The following is a 15,371-nucleotide window of genomic DNA, read 5'->3' on the forward strand; positions in this document are numbered from 1 at the left end:
TAACATTTTTGTAGACAAATGACATTATGTATAGTTTCTTCGGAGAGTGTGTATGTGGGGGGTATTTTCTTCTTTCTAGGGGGCGTAACAGAAAATAATTGAGATTAATCTCTCATGCTCCCTTCAAGTACCGTAGAAATTTGGTCACTTCTGTCCACACCCCAAAGAAGTTGTGCTTTTTTTGCCTTTGCCCAAACGCCAACTTCTGTAAACACTATAACCTACTTGATACTTTAACTGGCCACAATATTCTGCACTCACAGAATGAGCGGCTGAACATTTGACGGTCACGATACTTCCGACAGCCCCTGAAGGCAGCATCCCAGCTGATTATTATATAAGCAGGTTGTATTCATGAACATGCATCATCAGCTGGAGCTCTAATTGGAGACATGGTACAGCTTTACTGCTGGGGAGACAGCTCCAGCGGCCAGTACGGTCCTCCTGCAGCCCTAAGCCCGGTGTCCTGGTCTGTCCCCGGGGTCATAACCAACATCAGCTGCGGGGAGCAGCACACTTTATTCCTCAGCAGGGATGGAGGAGTTTTCTCCTGCGGACACAACTCACTGGGACAGCTGGGCCGGAAGAAATCTAAAAATGGAAGGACACCTGGTTCGTAATAATGTTGTTTTTATTATTATTATTATTAGTTTGTTTTTTCAAAAAGGCAGATAAATTGTTTTAAAATAGAAAACATTCATAATTAAATAAGTGCCTCTCTGTTAAAAAAAAAAAGCCTGCAGCACTTTTTCCTTTTCTTAAAAAAAAAAAAAAAAAAACTGTTCAAATTGCTCTTTAAACGTTTAGTAAAGATTAGTTGGGTGTTTATTTTGGTACCACTTGAGTCGTCTCCGTGAATGTAACTGAGTCAGAGTGAATGATAAACTTTCAGTTTCGTTTCCTTGCTGAGAGTTCAGGACACGAAAGTTAACTTGAATGTAAGCAGTTCATTCGGCTGTGGAGGAGTCTGACAGTGGTTGTGTTAGTGCCCACAGCTGATGGCGTTGATGTTGCAAAAGATTAACATTTAAAACATTTGACAGTAAGAGGTAACAGAGCAACAATAAGATAGTTTACCTGCAAGGCATGATTAAACTTTATTGAAAAGGACTTATGATGTGGATTGGCCTTTTGTTACATTGTTATATGATTACTGTCACTATATTATAAGAGGGAAATTTTTTGTTGAACTTTGTAAGAGTTGTCTTCGTAATCATGGCCTGCAAGGCAACAGTTTAGGCTTAAGCATTTATAATGATGTGGAGTGTGTGTGATCTCTGTCATCCTGTGAAAGGTCGCGTTGAGGGGCTGGGTAATGTGGTGACGATGGCTTGTGGACAGGACCACAGTCTGGCTGTTTGTGCGGCTGGACGTGTGTTCTCCTGGGGGGCCGGACAAGATGGACAACTGGGGATGTCACTGGGTCAGTCCCGCTACAATCCCAGACCAAGGCAAGATCTCAGTCTTTGGAATATATGAATGTACAGGGATGCACACTGGATGATGGGTTATGGGTTATGTGTGTGCTTTGCACATGGCGTGTTAGTTTGTTTTTGTTTTTTGTTTTTTTTTTCATCATGCCATTAATTCGCAGTTTGGTGCCGATACCACTGCCAGAACCAGTACCAGTGATTCAAGTTGCCTGTGGAAACTCCCACTCTCTGGCACTGACTAAAGGTAAAACTCACTGAACACACTGATGATAATTTTATACGGGGCAGTGCCAACTCCAGATTCAGCAGCAGTTCAATAACTTGAACAAGCAAGCTTGATTTTGTCAAATGAAATCATGATTTATTTTTCTTCATGCGATATTGTAGTTTGGCCACAAATAGATGATTTGATTTGGGGTTTTTTGTCACCGTTCGGGACTAAAACTTAAATAAAGAATTTTTTTCTGTGCTCTTCCATTGCAGGAGGAGACGTCTTCTCATGGGGATTGAACAGTCACGGTCAGCTGGGTCTGGGGAAGCAGGTGTCAGTGCAGCACAATCCTGCACCGGTGTGGGCTCTCTGTGGCGTAGCTGTGACTCAGATTGCAGCTGGAGGAAATCATACCCTGTTCCTCACCCTCTCAGGCCCGGTTTACTGCTGCGGGGCCAACAAATCTGGCCAGCTGGGACTCAACAGGGTGGATGAGAAGGGTACACCATATTTTCCTAAACTCACTCACACGCTTACTTTCACATTTAGCAGATCGTCAGCGAAAGTGGAAGTTCACTGTCGGATCAATGAGCACTGTCCTCTGCAGGTGATGACTATTACAACGTTTGTGCTTTTGAGGCTTCTCATCAACACTTAAAATGACTGTGCTTGATAAAATGATCATCATACGTAAACAACAATCTGCATGCTCAGCAATTAAAAAAAACATTATTATGAAAACAAAAATATAATATATAATATATATAATAATTGTTTGAATTTCACACTGTGAAAAAGCTGCTTTGAAAAAGTAATTTTTCCAAGTAGAAGAAATTATCATTCTGCTTGTTTTGTATCGCAGCAAAAACATGAAGGTAAGGTTTTATGGAATTCAAGTGAAATTAACAATAACAATAGCATCAGAATAGAAACATGTAAGTGTTTCTGTTAGGGCTCCAGCACTCGACAGTGCGGTCACTTCATTGGCCTTTTGGGGGATTTTAACATATCCCAAACATCATGAAACTCAGACAGCATGTCGGGAATGCATAAAATAAAGATACGTATCAGAATTTCACAGCAGTTGAAACTGACATAAGCGTGCAGTTTATATTTTTCATTTTCTCTCCACCGCCATCAGGCAGGTTTAACATCTGTGTGGTCCCTGCCCTCCGTCCTCTGGGTGTCTCCTCCATAAGCTGTGGGCAGACACACACTGCTGTGTTGACGAAGGTACGCAGAGCGCAGTTAAGCCCCGCCCACACTGGAGGGCAAAACAGTCATGAGCGCTCCATTGACTTTGTATTGTGTGAAGGTGTTTCTGGTCACTCTCTGTGCGCCAGCAAACACACAAATGCCCCAAAGCTGCTGTGTGGTAGGGTGAACCCTGTTCCAAGTTTTTATAAGCTGCTGAACAGAAAAAATTAGCCTCTAAGACCAGAGAAGTGGATACAGGCAGTAAGACGAGGGGCGTCGTGGTCGTGCAGTCAGAGTCGGCTGGTTTATGGTGGATCACAACTTGGATCCATTCACTTACAAAAAAGAATTATGAGCACCCACAGATCTGTAATTTCTCATTGTTGTGTGAGTGTATATTCTGAACAAAAAGGGAGATAAATAACAAGCAATCAGCCCTCACTGGATCCTCTGCTCATGCCAAGCTTTTATTAGAATATTTTACAACATAAGGCGGGTAATGTTACATTTTATAACGCTAATAAAAAGATAATAAAGCTATGTGCATTAATTAGCTCCAAGCTAATGTTGCTGAATTGGCAAGGCTAACTGTTGGAGCTGAAGCTAACCAAGGCTAACGTACATCCGCCCAACTACATTTTAACCCAATAAAGTGGGGCAGATTTGAAATGTTGGGTTAAAAAGCTATTTTAAAATGATGATGTAGCCTAACTTATAGAAGACTTTTTTTTTTGGGATGACTGGGGCACTTCCCCCTCCAGTGTGCGTCGTCTCTATGTTACAATCTTCAGCCGGTGATTAAATCGGTGAGAAAATCTCCTTCAGTGTTGTTTTACAATGTTGTGATTTTTAGGATGGGAAAGTTTTCACTTTTGGAGAGGGAAGTCGGGGTCAGCTTGGTCACAATTCAACCGCCAATGAAGTCAAACCAACACAGGTCAAAGGTCTGGACGGAGCTGCCTTACAGATTGCATGTGGCCGGTAAAGACATATCGATTTGCACTATTAAACTATATATTTTTTCCAGATTGGCTTAATTTATTTTGCCATAATTATGTGTTTCCTAGGTATCACACTCTCGTTTTGGGCTCATCTGGCCAGTTGTGGGCTTTTGGGAATGGAAACAAAGGTCAAATTGGGACTGGAAGAGCAGAGGACAGTCTGAGTCCAACTCTGGTTCCCCTAACATGGACTGGTGACGGAGCAGCAGCCTTCCCCAGGGGTACGTCCAGTAATGTTTGTGTTGGTGGTGGTTGGTGGGATGTAGTAGAGTTCAATGAGACCCGACGGGCCACACGCACACACACAGGTAGTTCAGCTTTATGGGGGTTCATATTACATACAACAAAACAACAGTCTTTACCTCTTAATTAATTTTTTGTTTATAAGCAGACCTGCAAATATCAGCTGGGTGGAATACAAACTTCACTTTTTCCTCACCTGCACAGGTAATGTGTGAATTTTTTATGACTTGTTTTCACTTTGCTTTGACTGATATTCACTTGGCTTTTGTGCCACAATAGGTCAAATTTGTAAATCAAAAGTCTATTAAGATCCTTGCCTTAAAAGTTATTATGTGTGATTTGCCTCTTTTAAGGATCGAGGACAAGGACAGATAAATGGGCGGCTCGATAAGACGAAACTGCAACGTTGGATCTCAATGACTCATGAAAATGCAGAGGCGAGGAGGTAATGCTTTGTATTAATGTCCTTTCACATAAGAAATATAAGAAAAAAAGTGATTGTAGTTTTTGGGCTTCTCTAATGCTCCCCTTTCTTTGTGCAACAGAGAAATATCCTCAATGTTTTTGACAAGTTCAAGTCTTGTTGCGAGTTTCACAAAATACAAGTAAGTCCTCTTTGTATTGGCTGCTGTTTTCTGTCACATTCCAGAATCAAAAATCAGTTTTGAGAATTGAAAATTTGGTTTGCCAGTGTGCTTTTAGACAAAGCAGGTGACCTCACTGTGGACCTTGAGGCTGCTGGCCAAGCCTTTGACCAGCTGATGACAATACTGTGGATCAAGGAAACAGTTAAGAAATGTTCTCCGTAACCTCCTACACTGATGCCATTTTCTTTGTTTTCTGCTTGAGACATAGATTAAATGAATGAGTAAACTCCTTCTGGAGTCTTAATATTTTATATCATGATTATCACATGTACACCAATATATATTAATGTATTTCTCTCTTGCTGTTTCCCCTATATATATATATATATATATATAGATACAGGTTAACCTAAGAACATTGATTGACTTGTTGCTTCAGTCGATGACCGCACTAAAATCTCCAGAGGTGCTGCTGATCCTGCTGATGTGGCCCCTCTTTCAAGAATCCCACCACATGAGAGAGGTGTTGCACCTGGCGGTCATTATCGGGAACCTGAACGAAAAGGCTCTGAAATTGCTAAGTAAAGAACTACAGCAAACTTTCTGTGTCCAAAATAAAATTAATTTTGAATTTTTACACTTTATTTATACATGCTTTGTTTTGAAGACCAGTTTATATATATATATTTTTTTTATATGGCTTCTCAAACAACATTTGGAAATGTACACTAGATTAAACACAACAAAGGGACCTGGTCACCTGGCTAATATTGTATAAGTCGCACAGTATGTTTTGAATGGAGTGTGAATTAAGCGTGTCTTTTGTTCTGTAGGAGGCTGGTGGTCTTCTCTGACACCCTCCATGCTGATGAAGCACATCATGATCTTTAAGAAGACCTTGGTCTTCATGCTAAAAAATGGCCTCTTGGCAACCCACAACCCAGGAGTGAAATATCTGCTGGAGGCCCTCAAACTACTTTATAAAGTCAGTGCCATGTTTTTATTGAAATCGTCAGTCATCAGGATTTAGTGTCAGTTCCATTTCATTTTTTGGTCTTGGGATCAAATTGTTTATTGATGGAATAAGGTCGTGAACACAAAACTTGACTCTCTGTAGTGTAACAGGATCAGACTGTCGATTTAAGGATGTACAGACGTATATTCAGTTGGATGATCAGAATTAATGCTGACAGTAAACACTGACATCACCAATTGTTAAGTTTTTATTTATGAAGTGTTGCTTAGGCTATTAAGTTTGACAGCAGGTAAATGTGTCTTGAAATGGAGTGCAGTGACAAAGGTGAGATACATAGAACAAAAGCTTCATTTCGATAAAAAACACTTAATGTATTTTTTTTGTTTACAGGCCAACAGAACTGGAAAGTCTTCCAAAGTCCCACTGAGCACGTTTTATGTTGAGGAAATCAGTGAAACCGTGCATCCAGTCCAGGACGTCAGTTTTTGGATGGAATTTGCTGAAGTGGAGGTAAAATCATTCAGTACAGCGTACTCAGTAATCTTCTGTTTCTGAAGAACATCCTGTATATTCTACTTGAATGGCTTCTAATTTTATGTTTAGCTTCTTATTATTGAAATCATTTCTAAGTAAACAAAACAAATATTTTCTTAAAGGATAATGAAGCTACACCTGCCATCTTCTGCCGCTACCCATTCCTGTTTACTCTGGTTCGCAAGGTGGAGGTCTTTGAAATCTATGCAACCATAGTGAAGGTACACTCTGTTTTACCACATCATTTTACTGAAGGCCTGTTATTACGACAGGCTTCAGTGTGGCTTCAATTTCAGCATTCATTTTAAAGTCGTCACGCACTGTGCAATGCTATCAAAATTAGTTTCCATCCGTTTGTTGATTTGTCTTTCGATACACTTTTTGTAATTACAGAAAGCACACCACCTCATCCATAATGTGGCTTTGTGGTGTCCCAATGAAACAGGGCTGGACTCAGCCCCTCCCCCGGTCTTCCAGCTCAGCCTGAGACGAACTCACCTCGTCGAAGACACCTTCAGACAACTCAGCGCGGCTGACGACTCTGCCTTCCAAAGGCAGCTCTTGGTAAATGTGCTGTCAAAATATTCCACGCTTTTGTGTTCGAACTATAAATGTGGGGACTTTTGTCTCCAGGGTGAGATCCTCCCCTGGATGGACCCCAACACCCAAAGACGAGGACAAACTTGCAGCAGTAGAGGCTGAAATGTTCACAGTTTTAGTCCATTGTGTTGGTAGAACTTCAACATTTGATTCTGCATCTCACAAAATCCAGTCTACATCAATAAACCCGTAGCAAACATTTTAATCAAATGAGCTGAAAAATCTTTTTTGAAACAAAATTAATAAGTGTATTAATAAATAAATAAATAATAAATTAATAAATAAATTAATAAATGTAATATTTTAGTGGCGAAACCCTCCATTAGGAACGGGAGGATGGTGTGAAGGTGATCTGCCAGAATTATTATTCAGAAGTGAGGAAGGATCTGCATTATTAAGTAGTTTTTATATATATATTACTATTTCAAGTAAATCAAGTTTGGAGCTTGGATATTTATCATTCGAGCTGATTAGTAAAGCTTGTGTTGGATCCATTTTGCTCCTATCCTCCGTAGGTGCAGTTTGTCGATGACAGAACGGTGATGAATGTCAACAAACATGACCTATTCCTCTATGTCTTTGAGGAACTCGTGTCTCCTGAGTCTGAAATGCTCATGTACAACGAGAGCCAGACTCGGGCCTGGTTCCCTCCCAGGGTAAGGCCAGTCCGTTTCAGATGAAATCAGATCTCATTCAATCTACTCTTTTGATTAAAGCCAGCCCAAAATGAATTTTTAACCTCTTTGTATCCCATCTCATTTAAATCACTGCCTTATATTAACTTGCACATTATGTTTTTTCTTAGTTGTTACTTTTTTGTTCACCAACTTAACAGCCAAAAGTGGAAAAGAAGCGCTACTTCCTGTTTGGCGTCTTGTGTGGCTTGGCCCTTTACAACCAGAACATTGTCCACCTGCCCTTCCCTCTGGCTCTCTTCAAGAAGCTGGTCAGAGTCAAACCCTCCCTGGATGACATGAAGGAGTTTGATCCTGTAATGGGAGAGTAAGACACTTTTCAAAAGACAAAACTGGCCTGATTTATTTTGCAAGAAAAGTACAAATTCAGGAGGAAATTATTTAACCAAAAACTAACATAAAAAGGGTTAAAGCAAATAATATACTCTTTAAATAATGATATCAATATATTTTAGCGAACGTTACCCGTTTACTGTGCCTTCAGGTCTTGGCGTTGCATTTTGGAGGACTACAGCCCTGATGACATCGAAAAAATGGACGCTACTCACACTGTAGGTTCACTCAGTCACAGTGAAACTGACTGCCACTCTTCACACAATATTTCAGTCTAAATCTAATTATTTAAAAACAGGTTTTCTGGGGTGGAGAAGAAGTTGAGCTTGATCCCAAGGAACCTGGAAAACCTGTCACTTGGTCAAACAGGTGAGTTTGTCCAAAATTACTTTGGACACGCAGATTTAAGCATCTACTTCACAACGTTTTGATGTATGTTTTCATTATTATTCTTATTCTCACTGCCTTTTTTATAATGTATAATTTTATTTAAATCTTAAATATTGAGCCCCGATTTGTAGAAGAAAATGCTGCTTTTGCTGCCATCTAGCAGCTGAAATCTGTAAATGGGTGTTTGGTTTAAAAACCACCTGGAAGCTAAACAATATCGCGTTACTCTGAGAGGGAAATCACATGTGAAGATTAACTACAGTCACTTTTGGGCCAACTAATTTCTTTGTTTTTCTCCGTTCATAGGCAAGAGTTTGTAGCTGCTTTTGTCAACTATGTCTTCAACAAGTCAGTGGAGAGTGTGTTTGAAGAGTTCAGGAGAGGGTTTTTCAAGGTGTGCAACATGAACGTGGTGGACTTCTTCCAGCCGGAAGAACTGCAGGCAGTGATGGTGGGCCAAGAGGACTATGACTGGGAAGTGTTCAAGCAGGTCTGTTGGGAACTGCTAGTGATTTTTCACACTTGAGGCGCGTCAGAAATGTAATAGAGTCAAAGCATTTACGATTTCTGATCACAACTTTAAGCACATGCTTCATAATTGGATGTCATGAAGGTTGTAAGACGTTAAGATGCTTGTTTTGCAAAACAAAATTTTTTGCAGGTTTGTAACAGAACAGCTGATTGGACTTTCCTCAATTCCGAAATTTACACCATTCACCAGAATTATAAACATATTTATATATTTATTATATACATATAAATGTGCATGCTTTTCAACATCATTGTGACAGGGAGAGAATAAAAAAACATTTATTTATGAATCTAATAACATTTTCTGCATGCTTTAATTCTTAAGGATCTGATCTGAAGTGAAACTCTTTAGATCAGAGCCCTTGGTGGATTCCTATTGATGTAGTTATTTGTATTTTTGCAAACAGAACACGCTTTATGAGGGAGATTATCACGCCGGACATCCAAACATCATCACCTTCTGGGAGGTGTTCGACAGTCTGACAGCAGAGGAAAAGAAGAAGTTCTTTCGTAAGTACCATATGTGATCGTACTTATTATTTATCAACTCTGACACTTTCAAATTAAATTAAGAGCAGAGAAAAAAAATGAAATCTTTGCATGTTTTAATTGAAGATGTTAATGTGTTTTCTGTCCAACGTTCTCGTCTGCAGTGTTCCTCACAGGCTGTGACCGTGTACCTTTCCTGGGCATGGAGAAAGTCCGGATGACCATTGCTGTCTTGCCCAATTCCTCTGAACGCCACTTACCAGAATCCCTCACCTGTCATTGTCTGTTATTGCTGCCCATCTACCAGAGGTACCCAGTGGAGAGGACGATGCAGAGCCAGCTTCGTCACGCTATAAATCACAACAGAGGCTTCTGGAAGAAGGACAATCGAGGCTGAAGTAACAGTGGCGATTTTATCTTAGTTGCTACTAGATAGTGTTTTTGTGCCATATTGTAAGTTGTAAGTCAGGAGCCTAAAACTGATGAAATCACTTAACCACCAGTAGCAGTCAGTTAATTGAGCACTACCACTTTTTTCAGTCACTGCGACACCTCACTCTTTTAGCCCTTAACATAAAAATATTTACATTATCTTACTTTTTCTGTCCAGCTGATACGACTTTGGATATTTGGCAAATGTTTTTGCTTCAATTTCTGTATATCATATAAAATATAGTAGAGTGTATGCAAACCAAAAATCATTTAATTTCTCCCGTTTGTAGCTTGATAATCAAAAAAGAAATCTTTTCTGTCTTCTAGTGAAATGATGAAAGTTTAGTTGGAAGCAATTTCTAGGTTCACAACTGTTTTCCATATTTAGCTAAAAAGAAAAAAACAATTATAAGACAGATATGAACTCACACTTGGGCGTCTCCGTCAGTCAGACTTTATTGATCAGTGGTTATTTCAATTGATTCAGCTCTATTCCTTCGGCACTTTGACAGTCAGTGGTTGGATCCATTCATTACCATTTTTTTTTTCAAATGCATTTAAACAAATAGAATTTATTTGCCCTAATGTAATGTGATTCATTACATCAAAGTTCACAGTTCTATTAAAATTTGAACCTATAATCATTTATCGCTGAAGTGGGTTTGTTTTAGAAGACCACAAAAATTCTGAATTTTGAATGTGAATCTTTGTGAATGTGAAAATTTTAACTATGAATCCTTCCCTGGTTTCACTCAATTTAAGCTACATAAATAAAAGCAAAGATAGCATGTGTCATAGTGACACTCAATTATACACAAGCACATTAAAGCACAGTTGACATTAAAATATTTCAAGTATCTCAAGTTGGCTAAAACAGTTTTCACAGAACAGACCATCTCATCTCATCCCTTTCTTTATTCCATTACTTTCAATATGAAAAGCAGTAAATAATTTACTCAGTTTTTAAAAAGATATCAAAATCATCTCATCGTGAGGTGTATGCCTTAATATCACTGAAGCTGCTGATATTTCTCTCCTAAAGTTTTCAGGCAGCAAAGCTCATACAAAAAGGATGAAACAGATAAAATGGAGGTGGCAACATCCTCACTTACTGACTAACCATCCAAGCAGAGACAGTTGATCACTAATGAACCTCAATTTGATCTTTTTGTTTACATTAACTGGACGGTTCATGTGAGGTTAGTGTGCTTCTCTTTCTGACGGCTCAGACACATCATTTTTGAGATTTTGAATAATACTGTTTGTACACACGCACACACATTCATACTTAAATATTCCTAAAAAAGAAACAAAAAAACTCCCATAATTAACAAATAATTATCCAGTATAGAAAAACAACTTAAATCCATTTGCTCATGCTACAAAACAATAAAGAAATTACATTGATAAAGACAAAAAAAAAAAAAAAGAAAAGAAAAGGCGATACTAATGAGACAGGCTGTGCTGTGAGAGAAAAGGCATCAAGGCCCTGCGTCTTCTCTAAATCGTCTTGTTGCATGTGTTGATTTGGTCCATGCATACACGGACTGAGTCTTGTCAATGAGTTTGGGGGGTTTGAGGGAGTGATGGGATATCCGGAAAACTGTTGTGTGCTTGATCCAAGTTCCGGTTCTTTGATGTGTTATATATTCTTAACTTTTTTTCCTAAAGGGTGAGATGGCATTTGGATAGCCAAGTTCATGTGCACGTGTGTGTTCTGGGTTTTATCTGATTAGGTGGTAGGTGAGCCAGTACATGAAGATGGGCTGTGCCGCTGCTATAGACATGGTGAGGTACATCCTCAGCTGATTTCTTGTTCCTCTCACCAGCCTTCCCTCTGCCGCCGCCTCAGATAACAGCTTCAGACGCAGAGTGCGAATCTGAGAAGAGAGGATATTATTGGTCAACCGGGCAAAACACTTGCATGAAGGGAAAGAAAGAACTTCAGCAGTTGTGAATGATGCCTGAGAGAAATAAAAAAACTCAATTAGGCTGATCTGATGAGAAGCACAGAGAATGCTTATGACAACAACTGAATGTAATCTGTGTAAAAAGAATTTGTGAGCTTGACATCTTGTGCAGGTACAGGTGACGTTATTTGCCCTTCTGCATGTTATTTTTGATGCAGATTAGAAGCTCAAAAATCAACGCAACTTATATAGAAATTGGACATATTGGAATGAGCTGTGTACTGAAAATGTTCAAAATCTCAAGAGGGAAATATCCCTGCCAACAATTTAATCATAAGACATCTGATAATATAAAGCAGACAGCAGGACTGTGACTGACCCTGAAGGGACCTCCGCTGTCCTAACTTAGTGGTTTCAACAAAGTTTGTGTTATTTCCACTAGTTGCCACTGCTCTGTTGGACTGCACATGTTTTGATAACCTAAGTTATTAAATGTAGCAGAAAGAGAATGCATTAAAATAAAAGTTTCCCAAAAAAGTTCCACTGCTGGAAAAAACAATCCACCACTAAAGCCAACATGTCCATTAGTTTATACTGTATGTGATTCATATGAAATGGAAAAATATGTTAGTTTAGATCACCAATTAAAGTTCTTTCACTCACCATGAAGACAAAGATGGCAGCACAACACCAAATCAGAGAGAGATAATATGCTGATCTCCCAAACAACAGGCCTGCCACCACACCAACAATCATCCTGAAGAAAGACAAGTTATTGTTATATATATATATATATATATATATTTATATTTATATTATAAATATATATATTTAATATTATAAATTATATATTTATTATAAATATATATATATATATATATATATATATATATATTTTATATATTTTTTTTATTCCTTTGAAAGATGATTTAACCGTATCAATAATTGAGCAAAAATATAGACATACAAATAGCAGCAAGGGCCTTTTGGTGAGGAAAATGTAAACAAAGATAGAAAAATGACATACATACCCAACATATTTGTAGCCAGAAAAGGCCAGCAGGTCTATGGTTGTAAGGTCGGTGTTTACAGTCACAAGGTAGAGTGACAGCAGGACTGCCAGGACCTCCATTATTAACCACACCAATGCTGAGCTGGCCTGAACACCCAGCAGCTCTGGGGAAAACCTGACAGGTAGACAAAATGACAGTCTCCATGGAAACACAATCATCGCTGAAGAGGCCTCTCATAGTAATGTATCTTTCATGATTGTGAGAAGGGCAACTGCTACCTACAGCATAAATAAGATTAAATCTTTACAAAGCCTTACATTCCTGTCCCATCTCCAAATCAGTTTAATGGGGAAAAAATGTCAGTAAGCCGATTATCGCTGTGCATTTACCTGTTTTGTGTGCCAAGTGCCAGTCCAGCCACCAGGACATATGTGATGAAGCCCATGGTAGGAATATAAAGATCGGGAGCGTTCACGTCGAAGCGCGGAGCCACAGGACTGTCCTGCTGATAGCTCACCTCCCAGTTCTACAACACATATTTACACACGTCAGTGTGGGGCCGGCAGCATGTATTATTTCACATCCACAGTAAACTTCTCAACTCTAATGCTTAAAGATATCTAAGCAGACTTACTTCGTGCATGTAAGGGAAAACTAGAAGGCCCAGCTTCTTCCCCACGTACACTGTGTCCACAGCAAAGTAGTATTTAAGCTTAGAAATTGGAATGAACCTGTCCAGCTGAAACGAGCAAGCACACATTATTCTTTGCATATTTCTACGAAGATGCAGTTATTTAAAGGGGTTTTTTTGTTGCGGAAAGAAAACATTTCAGAGTCAGTCTTACATTCTTGTCCACCATTTCTCTCCCCTGGGATGCCAATGAGCTGCCATATGCCATGGCCAAGTTAGACATGGGGTCTGACAGGAGCGATTGGCCGGAAAACCCTGCTGCTTGAGACCCGCCTGGCTGGTTCCTGGCAACGTAACAAAATAATAATAAAATAAAAAGCGTTAGCTGGAAGAGCATTTTAGAAGCTAAACTAACAACTAACAGAGCTAAATCTATTGTGAAGAGATGACACAAATTGTAGAAGCTAAAGAAACAGAGAGCAAAATTTGACTTGTGCGGCCAATAATTTGTTATTAATTTGAGAGGGTATGATCTGACTGACAGATAAAGAGCGCTAGATGTTTCCACTGCCAAATGTTAACTTTCTACCCCTCTAGGATCCATAGTGAGAGTGCAATCGTGCTTTGAACTGAGTTGCTCCTGCTCTTGTCAGCAGTTAAATGTCCTGCAGGGCTCCCACCTGTAGCCTGTCTGTGATCCAGATCCTGCTCCACTTGTGTCGTCAAACAGCTGGCTGCCATCTGAACCATCCATGGAGCTATTTCTCAGGCGCATATTGGGCTCTGGAGGACATGAGAGAATGGAAAGAGATATGTTTAACTGAGGTGTATTTGTAAATGTTGAATCAATCTTTAGACTTTTGGCTGAGCCATCAATTTGACAGAATTAATAAATCAGGCAAATGCCGCAAAACTGAAAAGATATCAAATACCAAATCCCTTTTTAGTCAAAGGGATATTCAGATCAATAGACATTTAAGTCTACTAAATCACAAACACTTGGTGCTCTATGAAAATACTAATAGCAGAAACCACATGCGTTCTTCCGTTTCCCTTTTTTGCAGTCTTGTGAGTTTTTTTCTTGTGAGTCTTGTAGCTACTTTTTCCAATCAAACACAGGCATTAATGGTCACATTCAAATATGCTTTCCTGAAATGGAGATGTGTTGTATTGTTGTCCAACACAACACTGCGGGCATCAGTGTGTGTCTGCAGACACACAAGGAGCTCCAGTCATCTCCCCAAGCAAGTAAATCACGCACTTATCACAAGAGCGGATTACATCATCGTCCAGAGCCACAGACACTTTTGGTTTGCAGCTGGTTTCCCTGACAGATCACTGGAAAGACGAAGGAAACGACACAAAAGCTGCAGACAGAACCCCCCCCCCAAGGCTTCACCTGAGGATACAACTGCACAATGACTGCATCATCTGCACAATTTACAAAGCTGCACAACAATTAGTCTTAAATTTTCTTTAAAACCCCCAAAGAATGGCCTCACGAAAACCCCAACACATGATCCAGGCGACGTAAAATTAGCTTGTTGGTTAGCATCATGCTTATTATTAGCATGCGGGAGAGCCATCTACTCCTAATTATAAATTAATTAAAAGCAACACAGTTTTATCGGGTTGGCAGACTCAATTTTCACATCTTGGTGTTGGTGTTTTAGCAGCTCTTTGACGTTACTCGCGTCTATCAGCTGAACGCAGAGAGCTGGCGTCGCCTGCCAGCTTCATTTCGGTTTCGCATCGAAGAGCTAACGAGCACAAACAGCAGAAACGGATTGAATCGATGAAGTCACGTACGTAACTTACGCTGTCTGAAGCCTCCCGGACTCGCGGTGTAATCCATCAGGACGGATTTGTGGACAGCAGCAGGCTGACAGAAAAAAAGGATCCACCGAGTTGGATCCAGTTAGCCAGACTCTCGGGGAAGTTGTAGTCATTCATAAAATTTACACGGAAGTAAACGCGTTCTTCTTCTTCTTCTACGGTCATCGACGTTCTGAACGTTACGTCACTGCCCCCCTCTGGATTTCCTCAGTATCACGTCTCTGTCACTTTTCTGTCCATTACGTACATTTTTGTTTTACCCTGCACAGTTATGTTATATACTCATAACTAATAGTGCTGTCGCAACGCTATTGTTTGATATATGACTG

At 39.7% G+C, this 15,371-nt stretch overlaps 2 protein-coding genes across 5 annotated transcripts; one reads left to right on the forward strand and one right to left on the reverse strand.

Moving 5' to 3' along the window:
- The first annotated feature begins 359 nt into the window (after positions 1-359).
- LOC115053392 (probable E3 ubiquitin-protein ligase HERC6) lies at positions 360-10,293 on the forward strand. Of its 2 annotated transcripts, none has more exons than XM_029518045.1 (23): positions 360-612; positions 1,295-1,451; positions 1,595-1,677; positions 1,917-2,144; positions 2,786-2,877; positions 3,695-3,822; positions 3,909-4,063; positions 4,234-4,289; positions 4,439-4,530; positions 4,631-4,690; positions 4,777-4,873; positions 5,070-5,253; positions 5,506-5,657; positions 6,039-6,158; positions 6,305-6,403; positions 6,576-6,746; positions 7,298-7,438; positions 7,618-7,784; positions 7,962-8,028; positions 8,109-8,179; positions 8,507-8,690; positions 9,139-9,241; positions 9,385-10,293. In XM_029518045.1, exons 1-23 carry the CDS (start codon positions 393-395, stop codon positions 9,615-9,617), a joined length of 3,060 nt encoding a protein of 1,019 aa, XP_029373905.1. In that variant the 5' UTR covers positions 360-392; the 3' UTR covers positions 9,618-10,293. The 2 variants fall into 2 exon arrangements, with proteins under 2 accessions (XP_029373905.1, XP_029373906.1); XM_029518046.1 differs by having other exon boundaries at positions 5,076-5,253.
- On the reverse strand, positions 10,093-15,161 carry yif1b (Yip1 interacting factor homolog B (S. cerevisiae)). Of its 3 annotated transcripts, none has more exons than XM_029518048.1 (8): positions 15,025-15,161; positions 13,887-13,989; positions 13,421-13,550; positions 13,210-13,314; positions 12,965-13,101; positions 12,594-12,749; positions 12,226-12,319; positions 10,093-11,532 (listed from the first exon to the last, which is right to left on the reverse strand). In XM_029518048.1, exons 1-8 carry the CDS (start codon positions 15,059-15,061, stop codon positions 11,377-11,379), a joined length of 918 nt encoding a protein of 305 aa, XP_029373908.1. In that variant the 5' UTR covers positions 15,062-15,161; the 3' UTR covers positions 10,093-11,376. The 3 variants fall into 3 exon arrangements, with proteins under 3 accessions (XP_029373908.1, XP_029373907.1, XP_029373909.1); XM_029518047.1 differs by having other exon boundaries at positions 15,016-15,153; XM_029518049.1 differs by having other exon boundaries at positions 13,421-13,559; positions 13,914-13,989; positions 15,016-15,076.
- Between the last annotated feature and the right edge of the window lie 210 nt (positions 15,162-15,371).

Source organism: Echeneis naucrates, chromosome 13, assembly GCF_900963305.1.
Source record: "Echeneis naucrates chromosome 13, fEcheNa1.1, whole genome shotgun sequence".
Taxonomy (NCBI): Eukaryota; Metazoa; Chordata; class Actinopteri; order Carangiformes; family Echeneidae; genus Echeneis; species Echeneis naucrates.